General features: G+C 45.0%; 1 protein-coding gene across 1 annotated transcript in view; it reads left to right on the forward strand.

Moving 5' to 3' along the window:
• Window positions 1-27,224, forward strand: part of PIK3AP1 (phosphoinositide-3-kinase adaptor protein 1) — a 125,875-nt gene that overhangs the window by 60,907 nt on the left and 37,744 nt on the right. Inside the window, exons 4-8 of the mRNA XM_077780341.1 lie at window positions 1,136-1,280; window positions 3,775-3,917; window positions 4,304-4,436; window positions 7,545-7,741; window positions 10,320-10,509. Coding sequence (XP_077636467.1) covers window positions 1,136-1,280; window positions 3,775-3,917; window positions 4,304-4,436; window positions 7,545-7,741; window positions 10,320-10,509 — 808 coding nt within the window. The remainder of the gene's footprint in view (window positions 1-1,135; window positions 1,281-3,774; window positions 3,918-4,303; window positions 4,437-7,544; window positions 7,742-10,319; window positions 10,510-27,224) is intronic.

Below are 27,224 nucleotides of genomic sequence, written 5' to 3' on the forward strand. Positions count from 1 at the left end.
GTCATGAAGGGCTACTATGAGGGCTTTATCTTATTTTTTAAAAAATTTTATTTAATGTTTATTTAATATAAATATAAATGTTTATTTTTGAGAGATACGGAGTGCGAGTGGGGAAGGGGCAGAGAGAGGGGAAGACACAGAATCTGAAGCAAGCTCCAGGTTCTGAGCTGTCAGCACAGAGCCTGATGCGGGGCTCAAAGCCACAAACTGAGATCATGACCTGAGCCAAAGTTGGACACTTAACCTATTGAGCCACCCAGGTGCCCCAAAGGACTTTATAATAGAATCTTAGGATGAACACTTGGCGATTAGCAAGTGACTAATGACTGGAAATCCCTTCTTTCTCTCCTGCTCTTTGGAGGATCTGTCCTTACCAGTTCAAGTCTTGAGAGGCCCATCGCCCACCTAACTAGCACAGTAAAACAATATAGTCGTATGTGGCTGGCCTGGCAAGAGATCGTAAAGCAGTAAAACAGCTATTACAGGTTGCTTCGTGCCTTGGGATAAGGTATATTTTTGCCCAGTCAAGAACAGTATAAAGAGCAGAAGCCAAGAGGGCTTCTCCTGGCTGGTGCCTCTCATGTTGTAAGGTGCATATGAGTCACTCGGGGAGTCTTGGCAAAATTCAGACTTTGATGGTTCAGTGGATCCAGGCGAGGCCTGGGATTCTACATTTCTAACCAACTCCCAGTGCTGTTAGTCTACCAGCTTCACATTGAGTAGCCAGCCTACTCTCAGAAAGTGCTTCTCAAACTATCTGTGAAGATCCTTTTTATTTTGTTTTTCAAATTTTCCAATTCTGCCATGGACTAATACACAATAAAAACACAATAAAACACAATAGAAAAGAAATGCTATAAAAATGAAATAAAAAGATGTATGAAATACAAGCCCCAGGTTTTTAAAATTATTACATTAGGTTCAACAGATGTAAAATTACTCCATCAAATCGCTGTAAAGCTTTATAAATGGGACCCTCGGCAGTTGTGCCCAGTGCCGGATAGCAGACCCCACCCTGCTCTGGGACGGTGTCTCTAGATAGAGCTGGGGGTCAGGGAGCCAGGAGACCCTCTGCCCAGCATCCTAATAGGGCTCCCAGGAGGGAGAGGGGACACTGACTTATCTCCTGTTCCAGGCGGAAACCACTGTCTACGTCATCGTGAGATGTAAGTTGGATGAGAGGGTGACGACAGAAGCGGAATTTTCTCCTGAGGATTCTCCCTCATTAAGGGTGGAAGCCAAGCTGGAGAATGAGTACACCATTTCCGTGAAGGCCCCCAGTAAGTAGCCCCATCTACCTCCGGAAATTAGGCAACCTGTTCAGGAAGAGGCCCCTCTTGCTTTCTTTTACTTGTCCTGTCTTTATTCAGCATCTGAGAAAAGTGACAGCCAACATTCGGATTTGGTTGTCATGTTCTGTTTAAAGGAAAAGGAAGCTGCAGAAACATACATGTATGATGGGGGGAAATAGATATACTAAAATTTTTATCCTTATGAGATTAACATTATTAAAATTTTTTGAAACTAGAGGAAAGTAGGAAAAGATTTATCCAACCACTACACTGTCTTTTGGCTTTTGTTCACAATTTTGAAAAGCAGTTGTTTTCAATACTCTGTTTTTCTTCATATAATCTTATATTTATTCTCTTAGCATCTTTTTACCCTGTGCTATCACATGGACTTTGTAACTTACCATTTTATAATATACTTTTTCTGTTACAAAAATAATGTGCTCAATACCAAAAAGTTGAAGAGTACAGCCACCATGAAGGAAAGTAAATAGAAAATTGCCCATTTGGCACCCTCCTACACTGTTGGTAGGAATGTAAACTGGTACAGCCCCTCTGGAAAACAGTGTGGAGGTTCCTCAAAAAGTTAACAATAGAACTCCCCTAGGACCCAGCAATAGCACTGCTAGGAATTTACCCAAGGGATACAGGAATGCTGATGTATAGGAGCACATGTACCCTAATGTCCAGAGCAGCACTCTCAACAATAGCTAAAACATTGAAAGAGCCTAAGTGTCCATCAACGGATGAATGGATCAAGAAGATGTGGTTTATCTATATGATGGAATGCTACATGGCAATGAGAAACAATGAAATCTGGCCATGTGTAGCAACATGGATGGACCTTGAGGGTGTTATGCTGAGCAAAATAAGTCAGGCAGAGAAGGACAAATATCATATGTTTGCACATATAGGAGGATTAGGAGGAACTTAACGGAGGACCATGGGGGAGAAAAAGGGGAGAAATGGTGGGAGAGAGGGAGAGAGGCAAACCATGAGAGACTCTTGAATGCTGAGAACAAACTGAGGACTCAGGGTGTAGGGGGAGAGGGGGGAGGTGGGCATGGAGGAGGGCACTTGTGGGGATGAGCACCAGGTGTTATATGGAAACCAACTTGACAATAAACTATCTGTAAATATATATATATATTTATAAATATAAATATTAAAAAATATATATTATATAAATAATATATATATGTATATTAGAGGCACTAAATTTCCATACTCAGCATTGCAATTTGTTATGTTTTGCTGTAAATATTTGAATTTTTTTTAAAAAAAAGAAAATTGCCCATTTGCCCACCCCAAAGAAAATTAGTGATTTCTGTATTTTTCTGAATCTGTGTACATAGCTTCGAATAGTCTCATAGGCCACTTTCATTACCTGGAAAATACCTATGAGTATTTCCCCATGTTAATAAATATTCTTTTATAACATGATGCTTAATGGTTGCAAGGTGACCCATTGTATAGATGTATCATAACTTCTAAAGCCAGTTGCTTGTGTTGGACCTACATCTTATAATCCATATTGTTTAAAGCTGCATAATACTCCATTGAAAAGAAGTATCATCTTTTTTCATTTTCTCATTGTTCTGTATTATATAATTTCTGATTTCTTATTGTCGTCTTATTCTTTTAAGTTATGATGTATTGAGCATCTTTATGTATGCATTTAAGATTTTTATTTCCTCAAGTTGGAATCCCTGAAATGATGGGCATTTTTAAGGATCCTGAAAAATAGGGTTTAATTGCTCTCTGAAATATTTCTCCTCTCAAGTTTGCTATGCCATCACCAACCCTAGGCACTATCATTTTAAATATCTTTGCTAATGTGATGTTTTTTTCAAAGAGTAGCCCATTGTTTTAATTTGCATTTCTTTGATTATTAGAGAGGCTGAGTATTTTCCACATTCTGCACTTGTTGCATTTCCTCTTTTGTGAATCGAATCTTTGTGGTTGGTGTATTTTTAATTTTTTCTTTCCCCCGCAAAACCCCTTCCTGTGGTGCAGAGGAGGGAGCATGTAGTAATGATAGCAACAGAGCAAGTGAATCAATTCTCTTGGCCCAGTGTCGTGGAGGCAGGGTTCTACCTGCTAGGATCTATCCCACCTTGTGCCAACCGCTGACCTTTGTACAAAGTGCTTCAAACTTATCTCCTCTTCCTGTTTATCACGGTACTGGGCCTACTGTGGTGAACAAAACAGATGTAAATCTTCCAAAACCTCAATTGCAGACCCAATGAGGACAATTCCTGAGTCAGACGCCTCCCAAGTGCTGGTCTGCTCACTCCCTACGTCTACCCTTCCTCTCACTTCTCTACCCTCCACCTTATCTCCAACATCTTTCTTCTAGCTTCCAGTTAATTTCTCTACCATTAAGGTGAATCCACAAACACTTTCCCCCTGGATCCTTGTTCTTCCTGGGTTTATTCATGGTGTTTTTTTGTTTTGTTTTGTTTTGTTTTTTCCTTCTCTTCAGATCTTTCATCTGGGAATGTTTCTCTAAAGATCTATTCCGGGGAGTTAGTGGTGTGTGAAACTGTCATCAGCTATTATACTGACATGGAGGAAATTGGGAATTTATTATCCAATGCTGCGAATCCTGTGGAGTTTATGTGTCAGGTAAGGATGCCAAGAGGAAACCTGAGTTTCCTAGACATGTAGTTCCTTTTTATTTTTTAATTAAACATTTTTTTAAAAAATATTTTTATGTATTTTTGAGAGAGAGAGAGAGAGACAGACAGACAGACCATGAGCAGGGGAGGGGCAGAGAGAGACATACACACAAAACCCAAAGCAGACTCCAAGTTCTGAGCTGTTAGCACAGAGCCCAACGTGGGGCTCAAACTCATGAACCATGAGATTGTGACCTGAGCTGAAGTCAGATGCTTAACCAACTGAGCCACCCAGGCGCCCCTGGGTGTGTAGTTTCTGCTTGTGGTTCTTTAGTTTTGAACCTATGGGAATAGCCAGAGTTAAAGTTTGACCTTCTTCCCTTTTGTGTTCAGGCCTTTAAAATTGTGCCCTACAACACAGAGACCCTTGATAAACTGCTTACTGAGTCCCTGAAGAACAATATCCCTGCGAGTGGGCTGCACCTCTTTGGAATTAACCAACTGGAAGAGGAAGATATGATGACAAGTAAGTCTAAAGGTCAAACCTCAGGAACTCGGCCGTGGATTGGCTCCACTCTGTTGGCTCCAGCGTCCAGTCAGCCTGTACTCGTACCTCGCTGGCTCCTGCTCTCGAACCTCACTGGCTCCCGCTCTGCAGCTTGTCCTTGGAAGATGATTCCTTCACTGGCTGGCTGCTCTGCATGCCTCCACCCTTTGCTAAAAACCCTTTGTGGTCCCCATAGGCCTTCGAGATCAAGATCAAACTCCTTAACGTGTTTGCAAGCACTTCCCAAGGGGTTCTTCCTGCATTTCTGGCCTCATCTCTCTCCACTCCATCTCCTGGCTCTGCTCTACAGAATATATGAGCTTCTTTCACCTAGTGAAAATTCCACCCTGCCTCTTGCCAAAACTTGACTCATGGGAATACAGTTTCTTCTTCTCATTGGTTGCCGTTCACCTAGCGACCCTCTCTTCATTCCCTGGCAGCAGCTTAGGAAGCACTTCCTCGGGAAGACCTTCCCGAACTTTTGGCAGGTTCTGTCTACTTGCCGGGGACTCCCTGGGCATGTCAGCTGTCCTCTATGCTGGTTTCTCACCTATGTCTGTCTTCTCTGCCTGGCTGTCAGCCCAGGGAGGGCAGAGGCAGTGCCTGGGTGGCTAATTGGAGGCTCAGAACATTTGTTCAGTGAGGGAGGAGCAGTCTCGTGTGCATGTGTGACATGAACCACGTGTGTGGGGGTGGTCCCCGGCCAGCTGGGCAGGGGGCCTGATAGGGCGCTCTTGTGGACACCACTCTTCCTTGATGTGGCACAGTAGAACCTGGTTACCCTCTAGCCATGTCCCACCCTCCGTAGCCAAGAGAATCACAAGGATGAGGTTCTTTTACCCTTCTGTCCTTCTCCTGGGGGCATTCTCTTGTTGCCTCTCCCCATTTTTCTACTGTGGAATGTTCTTGCATTCCGCAGTGTTAATATTCTCAATTTTTTCTCTCTCTCTCTCTCTCTCTCTCTTTTTTTTTTTTTGTGCTGGTAAAGTTTATTTACATTGCATTTTATCATGTCAGTCACATCTAAGTCCCGGAGATTTGTATTTACATATAGCACAGATTACATTCCTGGGAGAATTCTTTTTGTTTCAGCAGAAAACAAAACAAAACAAAACAAAAACAAAAACAAAAACACACCCAAAAAACACCCATGAAAAAACCAAAACAGGATGCAATTGATATGATAGTTGGGTAGCATGATATGACATGCATCTCTGGGGGTCTCATCTGGGATTTTAGAGTGAACCATATCCAAAGGCTGCCAGTGGCAACTCATGAGAGAGTTGTAGAGTTTCTCACTCAGGAAGGAGTATAGCCTGCCATTGTGGAGTCCGNAGCCATGTCCCTCCGTAGCCAAGAGAATCACAAGGATGAGGTTCTTTTACCCTTCTGTCCTTCTCCTGGGGGCATTCTCTTGTTGCCTCTCCCCATTTTTCTACTGTGGAATGTTCTTGAATTCCGCAGTGTTAATATTCTCAATTTTCTCTCTCTCTCTCTCTCTCTCTCTTTTTTTTTTTTGTGCTGGTAAAGTTTATTTACATTGCATTTTATCATGTCAGTCACATCTAAGTCCCGGAGATTTGTATTTACATATAGCACAGATTACATTCCTGGGAGAATTCTTTTTGTTTCAGCAGAAAACAAAACAAAACAAAACAAAAACAAAAACAAAAACACACCCAAAAAACACCCATGAAAAAACCAAAACAGGATGCAATTGATATGATAGTTGGGTAGCATGATATGACATGCATCTCTGGGGGTCTCATCTGGGATTTTAGAGTGAACCATATCCAAAGGCTGCCAGTGGCAACTCATGAGAGAGTTGTAGAGTTTCTCACTCAGGAAGGAGTATAGCCTGCCATTGTGGAGTCCGGGGATATTTATAGTCCCTTCATCCCAAGGATCATATCCTAGTGAATAGGAAGCTGGGTTTGTCTTATTAAAAAGATATATGCGTGTGTGTGTGTGTGTGTGTGTGTGTGTGTGTGTACAGAAAAGTATATGTCTATCTATCTATCTATCTATCTATCACTGTTGGGTTTAGAAATCAGTTTTTATGGGGCACCTGGATGGCTCAGTCGGTTGAGTGTCTGACTTTGGCTCAGGTCATGATCTCACAGTTTGTGAGTTCAAGCCCTGCATCTCCTCCTGCATCAATCCTGTGCTGTCAGCATAGAGCCTGGAGCCTGCTTTGGATTCTGTGTATCCTCTCTCCTTGCCCTTGCCCTGCCCCTGCTCACGCTCTGTGTGTCTCTCTCTCTCAAAAATAAATATTTAAAAAGTTTTTTAAAAATCAATTTTTATGAAAACAAACAAAAGAAAGAGTTGTCCCCAACTCCACAACACAAACATGTCTGTTTTCTTGGTAGAGTTTAACTTGCTGTATCCAGATATTAGTGAAGGGGGTCATAGGGATCCAGTGACCCACAGGAATACTTTGTTTCCCATGAATCAGGAGGTTAATGGACATCCTGCAGCTCAGGTGTATTAATACCAACATTCAAAACCTGTCCTAAACAAGGAGCTCACTGAATACCATCGTATTAATCCTTCCAGCCCTTTTGAGATAGTTTGGGAATATCTCCTCGTTCTAAACTAAGGGCCATGGAAAGGCTAATTAACATACCTAGGATTACGTGGCATACTTTATGAAATTTGGAGTGAGAGCTAAGAAGTTGGACTTCTCTGTTTTAATCAGCACAAAACAATTGTGTTAAAGCGCTGTGAAATTTGCAGAGAAGGTCAAAACCTGATCCCTGTTGTACTTTGTGGCTGCTACTTAAGCCTTTAGAAAATCAGCATATTTTGAATTCGTATTATTTTTCAGGATTCTTTGATCCTTTTAGAGAAAGAAGGCAGGATATTATTAGATTTGCAAATTAATCTGTTTCTTCTGCCATCTAAGGGCATATAATCTTCAGTGGTACCTCAAAGGAAGCTGTCAGATGTTAGGTCAGTCAGCCAAGAAGTATTGATTGAGTGCCTGCTGGATGCCATGGTAGTCTTGCCAGCTCTGTGTCTATGAATAAGGGTGCCCGCGGCTTCATTTTCACGTGTCCATTGTTTTCCTTAACAATTGTTCAGACCAGAGGGAAGAAGAGCTGCCCACTTTGTTGCATTTTGCTGCGAAGTATGGACTGAAGAACCTCACTGCCTTGTTGCTCACCTGCCCGGGAGCTCTACAGGCATACAGTGTGGCAAACAAGCACGGCCACTACCCCAACACCATTGCTGAGAAACATGGCTTCAGGGACCTACGGCAGTTCATCGATGAATATGTGGTAAGGTCAAGGTGGGATGGCCCCATGAATGGAAATGGACTGTGAGGTCCTAGGGCTGCCTTTTCACTAGAGACATGGCTAAATTTCGTCTCTAGCAGGGGCTCACGTGCCCCTTTTCTGGTGGGGCCATTGTGTGTGGAGCCGGGCCCTGGAGCCACATAGACCTGGGTCCACGTTCCTGAGCCAACACTTGTCAGCCACAGTGGGTGACATGGACAGATCATGTATACTCTCTCTCTTAGCATCCTAAGGTACAGCAGGAAGGTAATACCTGTTCTACTCATAGGGTTGTTTTCAGGATAAAAGGAAATAATGTATGTAAAACACTTTGGTCCACCCTCAGAAAATTTACAGAGACATTTAAAGAGTGAATCTGCCAGAGGTTAATGCTGATCCCTTTCCCCCACCTCCAAGGCACTTTGGTGGGATGCTCCCAGCTGCCTCACCCACTGTCAGGTCCAGGTCAACTGTCAGCCTTGGTTCTGTCCTTAGCAGAGACCACAATGAAGCTCTGCACTTGATGCTTCAGGGAGGCCACCTATGAGGACCCACCTTGTGCCAATGGCCTGTCTCTCTTTCTGAGCCTCTGTCTGTCTAAGGGAGATAGGCCCAGTTTATTTGCTCATCTGGTTTTAGACCCCCAGATCCTCCTTGATCATTGACTTCTGGGTCCTTCTCTGAGTATAGTCTCATCCTTGCCTTGGCCTTATTTCGTGCCCCAATATTGCTTCTCTTGTCTTGGAGGCCCCTGCCTTTCCTGACTCCACCCTCTTCTGATTTTCCTTCATCTTCACGAGTCACAGCTGAGACTCTCAGCCTCTCTTGTGTGGCTGTGACCTCAAAAGGAACAATAAAGACAATCTAGTCTTGCTCTCTATTTCCATACAGAGGTGAGCCTACACCTCTCCAGAAACTTAATTCTGTGTTTTTAATTCTGTATTTGACAATTTGCAGGACAGTGACTCACTGAGGGGCTCCCCACAGTTTGGGGGTGATTATGTGTGTCAAATGAGTAGAATAGCATGAGGGCCTGTTTGGGGCATGGTCTACAGAAATGAGTCTAAACAGTGTTCGCAGTGCCAGGACTATTTACTTGACTTTCCTTTGAAGTCACAAATGTATCAAGTGCAAGGTTTCATTTCCATGCCGACAGTTTTTACTGGGGACATACTGTGTTCATAGCCATAACTACCATTTATTGAATTTGATTGGCAAATGCAGCGTTTTATTTAATCCTTGCCACAATCCTTTTGAGGTTGGCAGTTTTGTTATCTCTTTAATAAATGAGGAGAAGGGCTTTGCAAGGCAGAGGAACTGTGCCAGGGTCACACTCTAGTAAGGGTGGAAATGGGATGTAGACCTAGCTTGATGCTCACGCTGGGCTTGTTATTCTACTCTATGTAACAGGGAAGTTTCGAGATGCCTTTTCAGTTGACACTGAGGTTCATCTGGTTCACATTGCTCATATCTTCTTTGCTCTCCAACCAAAAATCACCTTCCGCCGGTGCATCTCCAGCATTGCTGCCAAGAGGTTGCCCCGCATATTGTTTATGACCTCTAAGAACTGTCCCATTTCCTCTTTCCACCACCTCAAAACCGAGCGCCAGACCTTGAGTCTCCATCACTTCCCAGCTGTCACCTGGGCCACTCCTCGGGACTCATCAGGAAACCAGCACATTGTGTCAATAGCAGATTAGTTCTCTTGGGGTGATGATGATGAAAACGAGGATTTTTGTGGTTTGATGCTGAAATAGGGATTGTGAAACACCAAAGTTTCTTACCAGGAAAGTTGTGCGGAGGTTTCAGGGAAGCCTGCTTTCTGGCTTTACCACCACCTGCTGCCAGAATGACAGAGGGCCGCCTGTCTGACTGCAGGGCACCTCATTCAAGACCGCCTCTGCTCTCGGGCACACAGGGTAGAAAAGCAAGGGAGCTACTTCAGAGCAGCCTGCTGGAAGGAACTGGGACTAGGCCCCGAGCAGCTGAGGGACGTCTGACTGCACGTTAGCTCAGGGACATCTTAGCTGCAGTCCTGCTTAGCCCATTTGGATTTCCACCTAGCTGGTCAGTAAGCGTGACAGCCTTGGGTGTCACTTGTTTCCCTAAGTAGGTACCAGGGGGGTAGTAGAACGGTCAGAAGGCAGAATTGCACACCCTTGAGTAAGGCACTAGGTTTTCTCGTTTATGAGCTAGGAAACATTACAACTTTCTTAAGCAGTTATGGAAGGGATGACATGAGGCAATGTATAGGCAAACATGGGGCATTGTACCTGACCTGTAATAGGCGCTCATGAGAAAGTCTTTAATTTGTATCCTCTGGTCATTGGATGCTTAATGATGGTCTCTTGTGTGTATGACTCTGTGCTTTGTGTTGGGAGGAGATAGAAAGATTAAAACAAACAGAAGGAGACTTGGAGACTGGCCTCCGAGAGCTTTCGGGCTGGTGGGAAATACAGACAGACACACACAGCTGAACCCTGACCCATGTGAACCTTGACTTTGCCTGTCACGAGCCCCTGAAGGCCTAACACTACCCAGAGGGACAGGCTTGGCCTGTGACTCCCGCCTTCCCTTTCAGGAAACCGTGGACATGCTGAAGAGTCACATTAAAGAGGAACTGATGCAAGGGGAGGAGGCCGACGCCGTGTATGAGTCCATGGCCCACCTTTCCACAGACCTGCTCATGAAGTGCTCCCTCAACCCCGGCTGTGACGAGGAGCTGTACGAGTCCATGGCTGCCTTTGTCCCAGCTGCCACCGAAGACCTTTGTAAGTAGCATGGCCCGGTTCTGCTCCCATCTTTCTGCTGACACACGGCTTTCTTCACTCTGCCATGTGGTGCTAGGGGAGGGGGGAAGTCCCTAGCCTACCCCCACCCTGGCCCCAGAGAAACGAAGATCCTGTTTTACACAAGTTAGATCTTGTCATCATGTGCTGCGACAAGCACAGTCCTTCTCCAAACTTCCTCTGCTGCGACTGCTGAGTGCCTGAAAAGTGTAGGCAAGTGCCTGGAGGTCAGAGTTGGTGGAGGCATTGTCTTGTGACCTGAGAGGCTAAATTAGTGGCTCTCAACCCTGTCAGCCCCAACGGGCCCTTTTTATAGCAAATGTTTCATAATGCTCCCCTTCAGTACCCTGACATGCCATTCATATACAATATAGTCTACCTACATATGAAGATTAAAAGAAATTTTTTAGTTAGTTAATTAGTTTGTTTATTTATTTAGAGCACATGCGTGCATGAGCAAGAGGGGCCAAGAGAGAGGGAAAGAGAGAGAGGGAGAATCCCAAGCAGGCTCTTCATGGTTGGTGCAGAGCCCCACCTGGGACTCGATTCCACAAACCATGAAATCATGACCTGAGCTGAGACCAACCGTCAGATGCTTACCCGACTGAGCCACCCAGGTGCCCCATTACATATTATGTAATTTAGAAATCAAATTTAGGAATCAAACATATGCTCTAAATGAAATATAAAAGAGAAGTAAGAGGAAAGGAATAGCTCAGTATGCCTGCACATGAGGACATAATGAAATAGTCAGAATCACTGCCAATGTCATGGCCTCAAATGCTGACTGACTGATACATGTCTATTGTACTGGAGACTCAGATACCGCCAACAATGGGTTCTTCTAAGTGGTAAATGATTTTTCACACCCTCCTTTCCATTTTCATAGTAATTGAATTCCTGGAAAATTCAGTGCCTATCAAAACCGTGCAGAAATACAAATTATATTTATTTTTTACTTTTTTTTAACATTTTATTTTTTGAGAGAGAGAGAGACAGAGAATGAGAAGGGGAGGGGCAGAGAGAGAATCCACACAGAATCCAAAGCAGGCTCCAGGCTCTGAGCTGTCAGCACAGAGCCCAATGTGGGTGCTCAAACCCATGAATGCAAGATCATGAGCTGAGCTGAAATCAGATGCTCAACCAACTGAGTCACCCAGGCGCCCCTAAAAGTTGTATTTATATATGAAACAGTTTCATTTCCAGGCTCAGAAAATTATAAGCTGATTTTTTTGGTAACCCAACTTTAATGGATTCATATAAAATAAACTTATTTCTAAAATATCATATCTTTAGGACTGGATTTTTCTTGTAAGTTGATTAACATATCTTGCCCATTTTTTGGTTACCTTAATTGTTTTTTTTCCAATAGCAATGTTCTTATAAAAACCTGAAACAAAATAGACATGTATAACTGAGTTATCAAAAGTCCATATGACTCGACTCCAAGCCAACCAACATAGCATTCCTAATAGTTTGGTAGGAATATTTGTCTATATTTTTCTTTGTACCTGCTGATATTAAATTGAGAAATATACACACATAAATATACATAGATATGTACAAAGGCACACATATGTGTAAATACATGTCATAAGCAAGGTTGTTTTTTTTTTTTTAATATTTTTATTTATTTCTAGGAGAGAGAGGGAGAGAGAGACAGCGTGAGCAGGGGAGGGTCAGAGAGAGAGAGGGAGACACAGACTCTGAAATAGGCTCCAGGCTCTGAGCTGGCAGTCAGCACAGAGCCCAACGCGGGGCTCGAACCCACGAACCGCGAGATCATGACCTAAGTGAAAGTCGGACGCTTAACTGACTAAGCCACCCAGGCGCCCCTAGCAAGGTTTTTTTTTAAACCTATATGTATGTCTAGTGAAATATTTAGAAGTCATGAGGGGCACAAAACACGCCATTGTGCATGACAGCCCTGTACTCTGCAGGGTGTCAGCGTCTTTCTCCCTTCTGCTAAATGCCAGTGCAGTAGACGCCCCCCTCACCTGATATTTCACTTTCTGCATTTTCCCATGATCAGCTGTGGCCCAAAAGCAGATGATCCTCCTACTGACATAGCCTCAAAAGGTCAATGGTAGCCTAATGGTAATGGCACAGTGCGGATGTCATTTATCTTATCGTATAAGCATTTTATCATCACATGTCATCACAAGAAGGGTGAGTTCAGTAAAATATTTTGAAAGAGAAACCACATTCACCTAACTTTTATTATACTATAGTGTTATAGTTCTCTTTTATTATTAGTGATAGTTGTTAATCTCTTACTATGCCTAACTGATAAATTGAATTTTATTATAGGTACGTGTATATAGGGAAAACTATACTGTGTGTGTGTGTGTGTGTGTAGGGTTTTGTCTGTGGTTTCAGGTATCTGCTCCTTGGAAGGTATCCCTGGGGATAAGGGACACTGCTATAGTGTCCCTGATCATGGTGACCTCAAACCCCCTCTTAGTTTTCCAAACCTCCCCTAGAGGGCAGTGCCGCTGCCCTTGAGAACCACTGGTCAAAATAATGTTGGACTTTAAACCAGTACTGAAGCAGGATGACCTGCAAGAGGCCCTCAAAGAGCTTTCTTAATATTTTGCTACCATTTGCTATCAAATTCTAAGCACTCTGAAACACTGCCTAAAACGTAGCCTTCCTTCCCTCTTGTCTATTTAATAGATTCAAGAAGGGCAAGGAGCACCTGGGTGGCTCAGTTGGACTGACTCTTGATTTTGACTCAGGTCATGATCTCATGGTTTGTAGGATCAAGTCCTGTGTTGGGGTTTGCAGAGCCTGCTTCCATTTCTCTCTCTCCCTCTCTCTCTCTCTGTCCCTCCCCTGCTCCTGTGCACACGCACATGTTTGGTTTTTTTTATCTCTCTCAAAATAAAGAAGTAAGCTTAAAAATAAAAGAAAGAAAGGCAAGACAAATTCCCATCAGTGTATCAGCTTTATTGATGGAGGGCTTTCTGGAATGGGCTAGATCGAGTATTGCCAACCTTCAGCCTAAGAANGTACGTGTATATTTTATTATATATACTGTGTGTTTGTGTGTGTGTGTGTGTGTGTGTGTGTGTGTGTGTAGGGTTTTATCTGTGGTTTCAGGTATCTGCTCTTTGGAAGGTATCCCTGGGGATAAGGGACACTGCTATAGTGTCCCTGATCATGGTGACCTCAAACCCCCTCTTAGTTTTCCAAACCTCCCCTAGAGGGCAGTGCCGCTGCCCTTGAGAACCACTGGTCAAAATAATGTTGGACTTTAAACCAGTACTGAAGCAGGATGACCTGCAAGAGGCCCTCAAAGAGCTTTCTTAATATTTTGCTACCATTTGCTATCAAATTCTAAGCACTCTGAAACACTGCCTAAAACGTAGCCTTCCTTCCCTCTTGTCTATTTAATAGATTCAAGAAGGGCAAGGAGCACCTGGGTGGCTCAGTTGGACTGACTCTTGATTTTGACTCAGGTCATGATCTCATGGTTTGTAGGATCAAGTCCTGTGTTGGGGTTTGCAGAGCCTGCTTCCATTTCTCTCTCTCCCTCTCTCTCTCTCTGTCCCTCCCCTGCTCCTGTGCACACGCACATGTTTGGTTTTTTTTATCTCTCTCAAAATAAAGAAGTAAGCTTAAAAATAAAAGAAAGAAAGGCAAGACAAATTCCCATCAGTGTATCAGCTTTATTGATGGAGGGCTTTCTGGAATGGGCTAGATCGAGTATTGCCAACCTTCAGCCTAAGAAGAAGACAGAGAAGCTCTGGGCACACGAGGAGGTAGCCCTGAGTTTCCCACCCATGAACAGAAAAGCAGGTGCCAAGAAGGTGCCGTAGAGTAGGGGATGTGGGCGGGTCAGTGGCCAGTGGCAGACCCTGACACCAGCAGGGCCCTTGACAACCCCCCCGCCCCAGCACCTGGAAGCTGTGGGCCAGGCACTATTAGGTGCTTGCCCGCTAGTTAGACTGACTGCCCCTTGTGGAGAACGGGGAGAGTGAGGGAAAGCTCCGTAGAAGCTCCCTTCCTACACCCAACTGGGAGGACTGGAAGTGCTCGTAGCAGCTCTTGTCGAATGAGCCATGACCAGCGGTGGAGGGGATTGAGGAGAGAAGGCATCACCCCCACATCCACATCCTCTATCTCTGAATCCTTAAAAGCTGCATAAGGATGTTTTGATTAACCTACACTTTACAAATGATAAAACTGAGGTTCAGAGAGGTTAAGCAACTTTCCCAAAGTCTCACAGCTGATATGTGATAGAATTCACATTTGAGCTCAAGTCTCTCTGTCTATAGGATCATAGTCTTTATTTCCTGTCCAAAATTTCCATCTAGTGCCATAAGTTTTAGTCCTAGTTTCTTCTAAAGAGGCCATCTAGCAGCGACAGCCATATCCCTCATATCAGCTCACCAAAGAGCCTCTGGTACCCTCTGTACATGGACATCCCCCTGCCTCTCCACAGCCCAACAAGCATTTCTGGAACATCTCTGTTAGCTACTTGCCTTCTTCTCTGTGTTGGGGAGACAGGAGGGTCCAATACACAGTCCTTTCCGCTATGGAGCAGAGACCCATTCACAGAAGGACATTTGGTGGAAAACGGTACCCACTTGGGAAGCCAGAGACCACGTATCATCGTGTCTGCCTTGTGTCCTTCTGGGGCAGTTGAACAGTTAAAGAATCCCTCACTTCACTAACAGTTTAGTGTCGGCAGAGACAGAGACACCTCTTATCCCCCTGGATGCTCCAACACAAGAAATCTCACACCCGTGGGAGGCTGCAGGGATGCTCAAGGCAGCCCCGGCAGGAACAGTGAACCCCGCCAGCACTTCCCAAGGCAGCAGAGTGCTCTGGGGATGTCTGCTTTGTGGCCTTTGGCAGCTTGTAAAGTTACCTGGGTCAGTGGGATTCTGGTTGCCCTGGAGCTAGGAGGCCACCAATACCATAGGCAGGCTGTAGAATTCCACTGCCTCATGGAAAAGAAACCCACTGTATTTTTCATTTGCCAGATCATATAAACTCCGAATTTTCTGATTCCAGACATGATTTGGTTTGTGTTTCTGTCTTTGTGGTTTATCTTGAGAAACACCACTTATCTGCTCACCCAGAAGGAGCAGCGCTGTGTACTGGGGAGGAACCATTCATTTATTACCAGTGACTCGCTAAGAGAGAAAGCCGTCTAGTTCATAAACAAGCAGGGCAAACGGATAAATCTAAAATGTGTATTGGCAGTAGCACCCAGCACAGTAAGAAGTGCAGCATCTGACAACCCTGTCAAGTAAACAGACTGCTTTTATCTCATCTGTTATTTGTCCGATCGTCCTTGGGCTTGATGGATAGAACTATCTCCATTTCACAGGGGAGGGAACTGAGTCTCTGAGATTAGTAGTTTATTTAAATCCCATGGAGGGAGAACTGAGTTAGGATTCTGGTAGCACATTCCTGGGGACAAGTCTGTCTGCCCCCCAACTGGGTTAGAGGATTCTCCTGACCCAGCCCTTCTTCTAGGATCTGCATTTGCCAGCCCCAGAATGGACACTGAGACAGAACAGATACTGAGCTCTTTCTAAATGTCTATGTAACCAAGTTTATCAGTGCTCTACCTTTGTTACCATTCAATCCTAGAGGCTGAAAGTGAATGTATTAAGGAATGTTGGTTATGTTCACTCTTTCATAGGACATAGATTACAGAGTGAAGGCTTTCTTTGGAAGTCACCAACTGTGTTGGGACAAATCTGCCTCTTTCTGACTTGAGTTTTGGAAAAGGGATAGTAATGAGTTCCCCTTTTCCAAAAGGAATCCAAACAACCACTAAGTAGGAAGTTTGTGAGGGAAACTCATAGTATTGAATGAAGTGGGGCAAGGGAGTGATGTTGGCTTATGACTCTGAGATTTTATTATTCCACTCCAGACTCTCCTTCTCTTGAACTTGTGTGGGTGTACATGCACATTCACTCTCTCTCTCACTCTCACTCTCTCTCTCACACACACACTCACTCACTCACTTACTCACTCACTCACTCATTCATACCCCTCACACTCATGGTCTTTAGTTTAGCTATGCTGCCACCAGGTGGTAACTGCATGTCTTTGTTATCAGACCTTCAACTTTGCTCCCAATGCTCTTGAAAAATTTTGGTTCAAGACAAAATTAAACCATCAGTTCCCTAACTTTACTGTATAAGAAATAAACATTTCTATTAAGGGTAAGCTTATGCACACACCAAACAGAAATGAAGGCACATTTCTCTTGGGTGTTTTTTTGTATCACCCGATCTTTTTCTCAGTTCTTTAGCCCCCATCCTTGCCTTCAGAGGATGACACGGTGGTCCTAGTGCTGCCCTGATTAGGTAACACATTTCATTCAGAAAACCTCTCTCAGGGACCGCTCACCTCCCTGAGGCTTTGGGTCCTAAAGCCTTGGGATCCATTCCTGAGGGGCCCTTGTATGTTTGTTTCCAACATGATCTGCTTATGGATTTAGATCTGCTTAAAAATCTCAGAGAGTTGGGCACCTCGGTCAGTGGTTAAGCATCCAACTTCGGCTCAGGTGATGATCTCATGGTTAGTGAGTTCAAGCCCCAGTTCCTCTGTCTCCCTCTGTCTCCCTCTGTCTCTGTCCCCCCCCTTTCTCTCTTTCCCTCTCTCTCTCTTTCTCTCTCTCAAAAATAAATAAACATTAAATTTTTTTTAATTTAAAAATTGGAAAAAAACACACGTTAAAAAGAAAAATCTCAGAGGCTTGCCTTCCATCAGGAGAAAAGAGCCAAAGGAGAAAGGCTAATATCTCGAGGCTGAAAACTGTATACTCACATGAGTCTGTAATCCCTCCTAGAAGGCTGTCCAGCTTCAGGTGACTCCTGTGTTGCACTTTTCTTTTGTACCCCTGCTCCCGCTGCCTGGTTCTGTGGCTCAAGTTTGTGTGTGGTGCAGAGTGGACTTGGCCCTAGCTAATTTGCTGCCTTCCCTTAGCAGCCTCCTCGATAGCTGGCATATTTGTACCGGCTGCCTCCATCTGTGTTTTCTGCACCTGAGCCCACCCATCAGGGCCCATGTCTGTGATCTGGGTCCCCTCCAAGCCAGGTGCCTTGCAGCCCAGCTGTGTAAGCTCTGAGCCTGGCTGAAGGACCGTTTGTAAGCAAACCTGTTAAGTTACTGATTTGCTTCTGGAACACGCTGCCTTCCCTTCCCGCACCTTTTACTCTCAGGAGTCTTCCTTCCCGCCTTTGCTGAGACTGCCAGCCTCCTGTCCTCCATCTCGGGGAGACTGGCTAGGAGAGCCAGGAAGTGCCTGGCGGGCAGTGGGGCTAGGGCGGGTCACAGGGCCTTACCAGCAAGCAGCTCATCCCGGGGAAGAGCTGGTGCTGAGCTGTCCCTGGCTGAAACTGACCCAGCGAGGCAAAGGGAGGCTCAGGGCACTNTCTCACTCTCTGTCTCACACACACACTCACTCACTTACTCACTCACTCACTCATTCATACCCCTCACACTCATGGTCTTTAGTTTAGCTATGCTGCCACCAGGTGGTAACTGCATGTCTTTGTTATCAGACCTTCAACTTTGCTCCCAATGCTCTTGAAAAATTTTGGTTCAAGACAAAATTAAACCATCAGTTCCCTAACTTTACTGTATAAGAAATAAACATTTCTATTAAGGGTAAGCTTATGCACACACCAAACAGAAATGAAGGCACATTTCTCTTGGGTGTTTTTTTGTATCACCCGATCTTTTTCTCAGTTCTTTAGCCCCCATCCTTGCCTTCAGAGGATGACACGGTGGTCCTAGTGCTGCCCTGATTAGGTAACACATTTCATTCAGAAAACCTCTCTCAGGGACCGCTCACCTCCCTGAGGCTTTGGGTCCTAAAGCCTTGGGATCCATTCCTGAGGGGCCCTTGTATGTTTGTTTCCAACATGATCTGCTTATGGATTTAGATCTGCTTAAAAATCTCAGAGAGTTGGGCACCTCGGTCAGTGGTTAAGCATCCAACTTCGGCTCAGGTGATGATCTCATGGTTAGTGAGTTCAAGCCCCAGTTCCTCTGTCTCCCTCTGTCTCCCTCTGTCTCTGTCCCCCCCCTTTCTCTCTTTCCCTCTCTCTCTCTTTCTCTCTCTCAAAAATAAATAAACATTAAATTTTTTTTAATTTAAAAATTGGAAAAAAACACACGTTAAAAAGAAAAATCTCAGAGGCTTGCCTTCCATCAGGAGAAAAGAGCCAAAGGAGAAAGGCTAATATCTCGAGGCTGAAAACTGTATACTCACATGAGTCTGTAATCCCTCCTAGAAGGCTGTCCAGCTTCAGGTGACTCCTGTGTTGCACTTTTCTTTTGTACCCCTGCTCCCGCTGCCTGGTTCTGTGGCTCAAGTTTGTGTGTGGTGCAGAGTGGACTTGGCCCTAGCTAATTTGCTGCCTTCCCTTAGCAGCCTCCTCGATAGCTGGCATATTTGTACCGGCTGCCTCCATCTGTGTTTTCTGCACCTGAGCCCACCCATCAGGGCCCATGTCTGTGATCTGGGTCCCCTCCAAGCCAGGTGCCTTGCAGCCCAGCTGTGTAAGCTCTGAGCCTGGCTGAAGGACCGTTTGTAAGCAAACCTGTTAAGTTACTGATTTGCTTCTGGAACACGCTGCCTTCCCTTCCCGCACCTTTTACTCTCAGGAGTCTTCCTTCCCGCCTTTGCTGAGACTGCCAGCCTCCTGTCCTCCATCTCGGGGAGACTGGCTAGGAGAGCCAGGAAGTGCCTGGCGGGCAGTGGGGCTAGGGCCGGTCACAGGGCCTTACCAGCAAGCAGCTCATCCCGGGGAAGAGCTGGTGCTGAGCTGTCCCTGGCTGAAACTGACCCAGCGAGGCAAAGGGAGGCTCAGGGCACTTCCTGACTTCTGTTGCTTTTTGTTCCTCCAGATGTATAGGAACTGTGTCGGGGACGTAGGCACTTCATGAAAGCATGCTGGATTGAGTTTTTTAGAAGCGAGTAAGACAAAATCCCCACCACCAGCAGTGGCCTTGCTGCCCTCTGGACCTGCACAGCCATGCTTTACACCCTCCTGGCGGCGCTGCAAGCACATCGCTCTGCACCCTGGTTGTGTATACGCTTCTCTGCTTACCTGCTCCTGCCTCAGTCTAGGGAGCATGTGTCATCCACAGTGATGGACACAATAGGTGTTCAACTCTTTCTACCAGAAAATAGAAAGTAGTTGACATTCCACTGCAAAGACTTTCCTGAGAGGTGGTAGCGAGACACCGGTTAGACATCCCCGAGCGCGGATGTCTCTGGCGATAGTGACTCTGCCGGCACTCTGGGCTGCCTTTCTTTTCCTGTCTCCTCAACACGAGCTCATGCCGGTCCTGCTGCCTGGACCGCCCTTCTCTTTTCTCAGCGTGGAAGATGCCCGGATTCCTTCCCAAAGCCCAGACACCTTCGTGTCCGTATTTGTGTGTTTGTTCCTCATTAGTTTGTCCACTCACACACTCCTTCATTCAACAATATTTATCCAACCTCTTGTGTGATTCAGCCACTGCGTCAAGTGACGGAGGGCCAGTAAACAAGATCACATGATCGCTGCCTCCCAGGGCTCTCCTTCTAGCAAGTGAGCTGAATAGTAAATAAAAACATCACATAATTAAATATGTAACTACAGAACCGTGACAGAGCCATGGAGGAAAAGGACAGTGCCCCGAGAGGGCAGTACGATGTGGTGAAGGAGGGGAGGAGGGCGTGCGACTTAGCAAGTCGCGGTACCCACCGCACCCCAAGTCACGGTACCCACTGCACCCCTTTGTGGTACCCACTGCACCCCTCTGTGAGCTCCTCTCTAGCCTGATCCCTTCCCTGCAGAGGCTCTGTGTGCTTGCGAAGTGCTGCCCTGAGGCACTTATCTGCATAAGAAATCCAGGAGATTTGTTGCTGCCTCACCCTTTCATCCTGAGTCCCTTCATTTTCTCCTTTTTTAATGTTTATTTATTTTGAGAGAGAAAGAATGAGTGGGGGAGGGATAAAGAGAGAGAAGAAGAGAGAGAATCCCAAGCAGGCTCCATGCTGCCAGTGCCAGCCGTTGCAGGGCTGGAACTCACAAACTGTGAGATCATGACCTGAGTAGAAATCAAGAGTCAGATGCTCAATTGACCGAGCCCCTTCATTTTCATTGCCCACCTCTCTTTAGCCTCTGTAATTTCAGATTGCCATTTTCCTTTTCTCTGTCTCTCTCTCAGTCTCTGTGTCTGTTTCTCTGTGTGTGTGTCTCTCTGTCCTTCCCATCAGTTCTCCATTAGGGTATGGGGAGGTTGGACCACCCTACTGACATGGCCAGTGAAAGCACTTTATTCCACCTGATGCAAATGGAACAAATCTGGCTTCTGGTCCTCACCAGATGCTTTACCATGCTGCTCCTTGCTCTGAAGCTCTGTTTTGGCTATAAAAATACTTGCTGGGGAAAAAAAATTCTTTTGGCCTGCTTTCAGGGTTTTAGAGCCTTTCCAGAAGAATAGCCTCTTAGTATCTGATATTTTACTGTATTAGATTCTCAGATTAGGTTTTATATTAAATTAACAACACATAATCTGGGTGGAGTTTCCACTGCAGCCAAGCGATCTAGATTTATATCCCCTAAGGAGTATCATATGGGCTTCTTTGAAAATTCATTATTGCTCTTGAGTCATTCCTTAATTAATTGCCTGCCTAGGCTTTCTCTCATCTGTTCAAGCTCCTTTCTTCCCAGGAATGGGTTCTTTCTGATTGATTCCTAAGTGAAGTACGGTGTGACTCCACGCTGGCTCTTCCCTGAGGACTGTGGCCCCTGAATCTCCTTGTTACATGTTTTTTTTTTCGTCTCTGCTGAAATGAAAGCACTTTGCACTTTCTTCTTAGACCTGCAGGTTTCAGGGCTTTTTAGTTTATTTTTAACTGACACGTGGTGAAGGTTAAGTGCTTAGAATCTGATGTACAAACCCTGAACATCTAGGAATACAGATTTGTTGTTAGGCTTTTCTTTACAAAATGTCCTTTGTCTGGAAGCAGACTGCCTTCACGTCCAGAATTCTCTATGTAATTCAGCCACTCATGTGGTGCTCACTGTAAACCTGAGTTGTACATACACATGGAATTGAGAAATTTAGAGTTTGAGGTCTCGTTACTCGTGAACTCCAAACAATCGGACACTTTGTTTTTTATCTTTAGAAAGGTAGTAACTGTTACTACTGAGACTTACTACCTAACACAGGGCAAATAGTGTTTGAAAAATCATTTCATATGGCAGTGTCAGTTGGTTGGTACTGAGTGCCTGAGGGATTGAGTGTGTGTTGAGGATTCTGAGGCCACGAAGAATGCTATGATTGATGAGTGATGTTTGCTGTAAGTACAGAATAGGAACACGGAGGCCAATGTATGTATTTGCTGTTGTTGGTCTAATTCAAAGGTATATATGTTCAGTTACATAGAAAAAGAGTCATTTTACTTAAAATGTAAATGGGAAGAAAGTCATTGTTAGGTAACTTCATGGAAGGTAGTGTGCAATGCCTGCATCAGGCCAGGGCTGCTGGGTCCAGTGTGGACACGATGGACTTGCTGGATATGCCCTACGCCCTGGGCCTCACTGCCCTTGCCAGCCCAGTATGGGGAGGAAATTTGTGGCAGGCCCACTGTGCTGATACTTGGTTCCATCTGTGGGAGGCAGAATAGAGCCCCTGACTCTGTGAATGGGCTAGACGATCTGGCAAAGGAAAATGGAAGTTATGGATGGAATTAAGGTTGCTAATTAGCAGGCTTTAAGATAAAGAGAATCTCCTGGATTGCTGAGGTGGATCTAATGTAATCATAAGGGTCCTTAAAAGTAGAAGAAAGAGGGGCGCCTGGGTGGCTCACTTGGTTAAGCATCTGACTTCAGCCCAGGTCATGATCTCATGGTTCCCAGGTTTGAGCCCCATGTTGGGCTCTGCTCAGAGCCTGGAGCCTGCTTTGGATTCTGTGTCTCCCTGTCTCTCTGCCCCTTACCCACTCGCTCACACCGTGTGTGTGTCTCTCAAAAATAAATAAACATTAAAAAAAAATAAAAATGTAGAAGAAAGAATCAGAAAACAGACCAGAGATGGCTCCATGAGAAGAACTCAGTTCAGCTACGTTCACTGCCTGACTTTGCTGGCTGGCCTCAACTATGGAGGAAGAGAGCTTAGTGCCAAGGAATGCATGTAGCAAGGAATGCATGTAGCATCTAGAAGCTGGAAAGGGCAAGGACACAGATCCTCCCCCTAGAACTCCTGGAAAAGAAGGCGGTCCTCTCAAAACTTTTAGCCCAATGAGACCCACTTAAGATTTTCAAACTACAGAACTATAAGGTAATAAGTTTATGTTGTTTTTAGCCACTAAGTTTGGGGTAATTTTTTTACAGCACAATAGAAAACGAATACACTATCTAGGTTGTTTCAATATAATAATAGTATCCGTTAATATTAGTGCCAGGCACTGTTGCTAAACATTTTATGAGCATTGTCTCCATTGGCCCTTACAGTTTTCTTATTTATCTCCACTTTACAGATGGAGATATATAAGCTTAGTGATATCAAGTATCTTTCCCAAGGACATAGAGCCAGTAAGGGTCAGAGCCAGGGGTTGAACCCAGTTCTCCAGGATGCCAAAGTCCATGCAGGTAACCGCCACCTCTGAGCATGATGTCGCCCTGCACTGGTCACTCAGCGGCTGCTGTCCTCGCCTCTGTTGCTTGCCTGGCTTCAGTTGCATCCTTTCTCTGACTTATGGTCGTCCCCTGAATGCAAATGATTCACTTGGCTCTGGCCCTGGTCAGGGTCTTTACTGCTGACCCCCAGGTCAGCACACAGCTTTCTCCTGTGTCTGCAGACCACCCTTCCTCTCTTCTCTGCACCCTGCATCCATCATGCTCTTCCAGCCATGCCTCACATCCTCTGGGTTTATGCTCTGTCTTTAAGATCAGCCTCTACCTATGATCTTGGCAGCATAGGATGGGGCCGGAAGGGACTGAAGAGCTGCTAGAATTTCCCCTTGGTTCGTTGCTGAGCCCATGAATAAAGAACGTGATGGACCTCAGGAGACCACAGGGCAAATGGGCATGGGACCCCCAAGTCAGGTGTGGGCTACATCGTAGAGCCTTAGCCAAGGAGGAGGGAAGTCTGTAGATCTATTCATCTGGGACTTGATGTTCAGGAGCCATGATCTGGAAAATGCCTGGCAAGCCTTGTTCGTGTGTCCGGTTTCCACAGACAATTCTACTGTAAAGTGTTGGCATTTGGTATCTAAAGACTTCTCCCTTACTTTAAATATATTCAAATATAAAAATGTTGAATGGGTATAATTCTTTCTTAGGAAGTGTAATACATGGGATATTTGAGAATATGTGGCGAAATTAAGATATTAGAATTAACCCATAAACATTTATTACTCTGAAGGAGATTTGACTTCAAACAGTTACTGATAAGAATAAGTTTAGGGGAGCCTGGCTGGCTCAGTCAGTTAAGTGTCTGACTCTTGGTCTCTTGGTTTCTGCTCAGGTCACAATCTCGTGATTTGTAAGTTCAAGCTCCACGTTGGGCTCTGTGCTGACAGCGTGGAGTCTACTTGGGATTCTCTTCCTCTGTCCCTCTTTCTCTCTTCCCCTTCCTCTCTCTCTCTCTCTCTCTCTCTCTCAAAATAAATAAATTAAAACTTTTTAAAAAAAGGAATAAGTTTAAATTGAGTCCTTTTTAAAAAACTGGTCTCTGCTTAGGACCTGGATTATCCTGGATTTAGAACTTAATAATAAAGACCATAGTAATAATAGTCCTAGTAATGGTAATACTAATAGTAGTAGCAATTAGCATTATTTAGCACTTTCTCTGAGCTAGGTACTGTGCTAAGCACTTGGCTAGCTTCTCATTTAATACTCATGGAAAACCTATGAGATACATACTACTATTATCACCGTGTTATAGACAGGATAAGAGAGGCTGAGAGGATTCAAACAACTTGACCCAAGATAATCGTGGGCGAAGTTAATATAACAGCTATTATTTCCCCTTCTGCTAGAGAATTTGACCTTCGGTTGACTTCCCAGCTTTGTTACCCTGGTAACCTGATAAGAGTCAAATGTCAACTATGTTTCTAGGCAACATATGCCTATGATAAAAATGACCCCTAATTGGTTGGTAAATTGCATCTAGAACTGGGAGGAGCTATATGGACTGTAAGTACCCGAAAGGGGCAGCGCACTCTGGGCTTCCCTGAGCTCAGTGGCTCTGATGTGCTCGTGGGGACCCTAGAAGGATGCCTGAGGGATTGCCACGAGACATGCCACTCCTGTGGGCCATGAGGCTTTTCACTCCTGGGGGGCCCTCCACCTGCCAGACCTGGGTCTCATCTCCTTGCACATGAGCTGCTGGGCTGGCACAAAGACCACTCCTGAGGAGGGATGCCACCTGGCAGTGTCCTTCTGGGCTGTGTCCTACATTCTCCTGAACAGCCCATCCATCCTGCATAGATGACCATGGTCATCTTGTGAGCCTGAACGATCAAGTGGATCTAAGAAGTCAGCTTGGTGTCAGACCAGTGGATGTCACAGTCTTCCAGCCAGGAGTGGAAGAATCAAAATTGGGACCTATGCGTTTTGATCCTAGGGTGGCTCAAGGAGGAGAAATAACTCTACTAAGAAATCACAGGACTGATATTTAGCAGATACGGTCAAGGCATGATTACAAAGTAAAAAGATCTGTTTGTCACTGGTGGCTCATTTAGCCCCACGTTGGTCATAATACCCAATGTGCATGGCTCACACGTGTCACTGGAAGGTGATTTGGTAGCTAGGGGGACAGGGAAGGGTCAGCCCAAGTCATTCCTGGGGGTTGTGCTTCTGTAGTTTCCCCATTGCATTTCCTCCTCTACTTTTCAAATCTTCTCCCTTCCTCCTCCTCCATCTCCTTTTTATTTTAACTTCTTATTTTGAACTACCTTGAGGAAACTTGTAAAAATGCTAGTGCTCCTATATGCCTTTCATCCAGATTTCCCCAATATCAGCATCTTGTATAACTGAAGCATAGTTAGTAAAGCCAGATTAGTGTTGGTGCTATACTACCAAGTGACCCCTAGGCCATGTTCAGATTTTCCCCTGTAGGTAGGATACTAGATGCTGATGGGGTCTTAGATGCTGAGCCTATATAGGATCCCACAGCACATGTAGTTATTTCTCCTTAGTCTCCTCCAAATTCTTTTGAAGATTTTATTTTTAAGTAATCTCTGCACCCAACATGGGACCTGAACTCACAACCCCAACATCAAAAGTTGCATGCTCCATTGACTGAACCAGCAAGGTGCCCCATAGTTTCTTCCAATTTGTAAAAATCCCTCAGTCATTCCTTGACTTAAGCGCTGATCAGTTATTTTGTAGATTGCCCCTCAGTTTGGTTTGTCACATATTTCTGTGATTGGACTGAGGTGGTAACTTTTTGGCAAGAATACCATAGAAACGGTGTTGTGTCCTCCTCCGTGCATTGTATCAAGGGATCCTGATATTGATATGTTTTATTCCTAGTGCTCATTCTTTTTTTCTTTTTAATTCTTTAACCCACAAAACCCCAGCATATTAAGGTGGGGTCATGGTTACCTGGGGCGGATGCCTGCATTCTTACCATGTTAGCACACGAGGTCCAGCCAGAGCCGCTCGTGCCGCTGCCTGTTTCTTCCACATTTTATTTTCCTAATATTCTTTGTAGCTTTAATTGTGCATCTGTCTCTTGGACATGGAAATCAGTTCTCTCAAATTGACCTTTGTTAGCGAAAATAGCTAGGCTGTTCTATGACTGGTTTATCATTGTCAACAGAGGTGATTGACTGAAACTTGCACCCTGGCATTGCCTGCCTGGGAGGTTTGGTTATTGGTGATTGAAATCCTCCTGGCGCTGCTCAGCCCAGGTTCTCAGAGATGCTGGAGCCTGAGAGGGACATGATTTCCTGGAGGGTGCAGCACCTGGCTTATGGAATTCCTCCCTCCCCTCATCTCTAGGGGTATCTGATTCAACAAGCCTTTACTTTGGGGTGTATTCCTCTGTGCTTTATTGGAATGTAAATGAGGAGTTTCAAAAGTTGGCTGGGTCAGGGTCAGGTGGCTGGGGGAGGTGGTGCAGCAGGTGGGTCCAGTCTGTGGTGTGGATGGTTAGAGGGAGAGTAATACAGGGTCTTCATCAGGTAGAGGAGGGGCCTGCTCACAGCAGGGCACACCCCTGTAGAAAACACCTTTCTTTCCAATTTCCTACTCCATGGGGAAAGTGTTCTAACCACAGCTAAGTGATGGCCATCTGGATGGCTCAGTTGGTTAAATGACCCTGACTCTTGATTTCAGCTCAGGTCATGATCTTATAGTTCATGGGTTTGAGCCTCACATTGAGCTCCGCACTGTGCAGAGCCTGCTTGGGATTCTCTCTCCCTCTCTCTGTGCCCTTCCTCTGCTCATGCACTCTCTCTCTCAAAATAGATGAGTGAATTGAACAGGAAATCTCAAATAAGTGGAATTTTTCTGGTCCTGAATTTAAAAAAATGAATTACATGTGAATTCTTATCAGAAATTTAATTTTTATTTTTTTAGTAAATTTTTTAAATGTTTATTTATTTTTGAGAGAGAGATGGAGTGCAAGCATGGGAGGGACAGAGAGAGGGGGGGAGACACAGAATCTGAAAACAGGCTTCAGGCTGTGAGCTATCAGCAAAGAGCCTCACACGGGGC

Source organism: Crocuta crocuta, unplaced genomic scaffold, assembly GCF_008692635.1.
Source record: "Crocuta crocuta isolate KB4526 unplaced genomic scaffold, BGI_CrCroc_1.0 scaffold170, whole genome shotgun sequence".
In the NCBI taxonomy this organism is placed as follows: domain Eukaryota; kingdom Metazoa; phylum Chordata; class Mammalia; order Carnivora; family Hyaenidae; genus Crocuta; species Crocuta crocuta.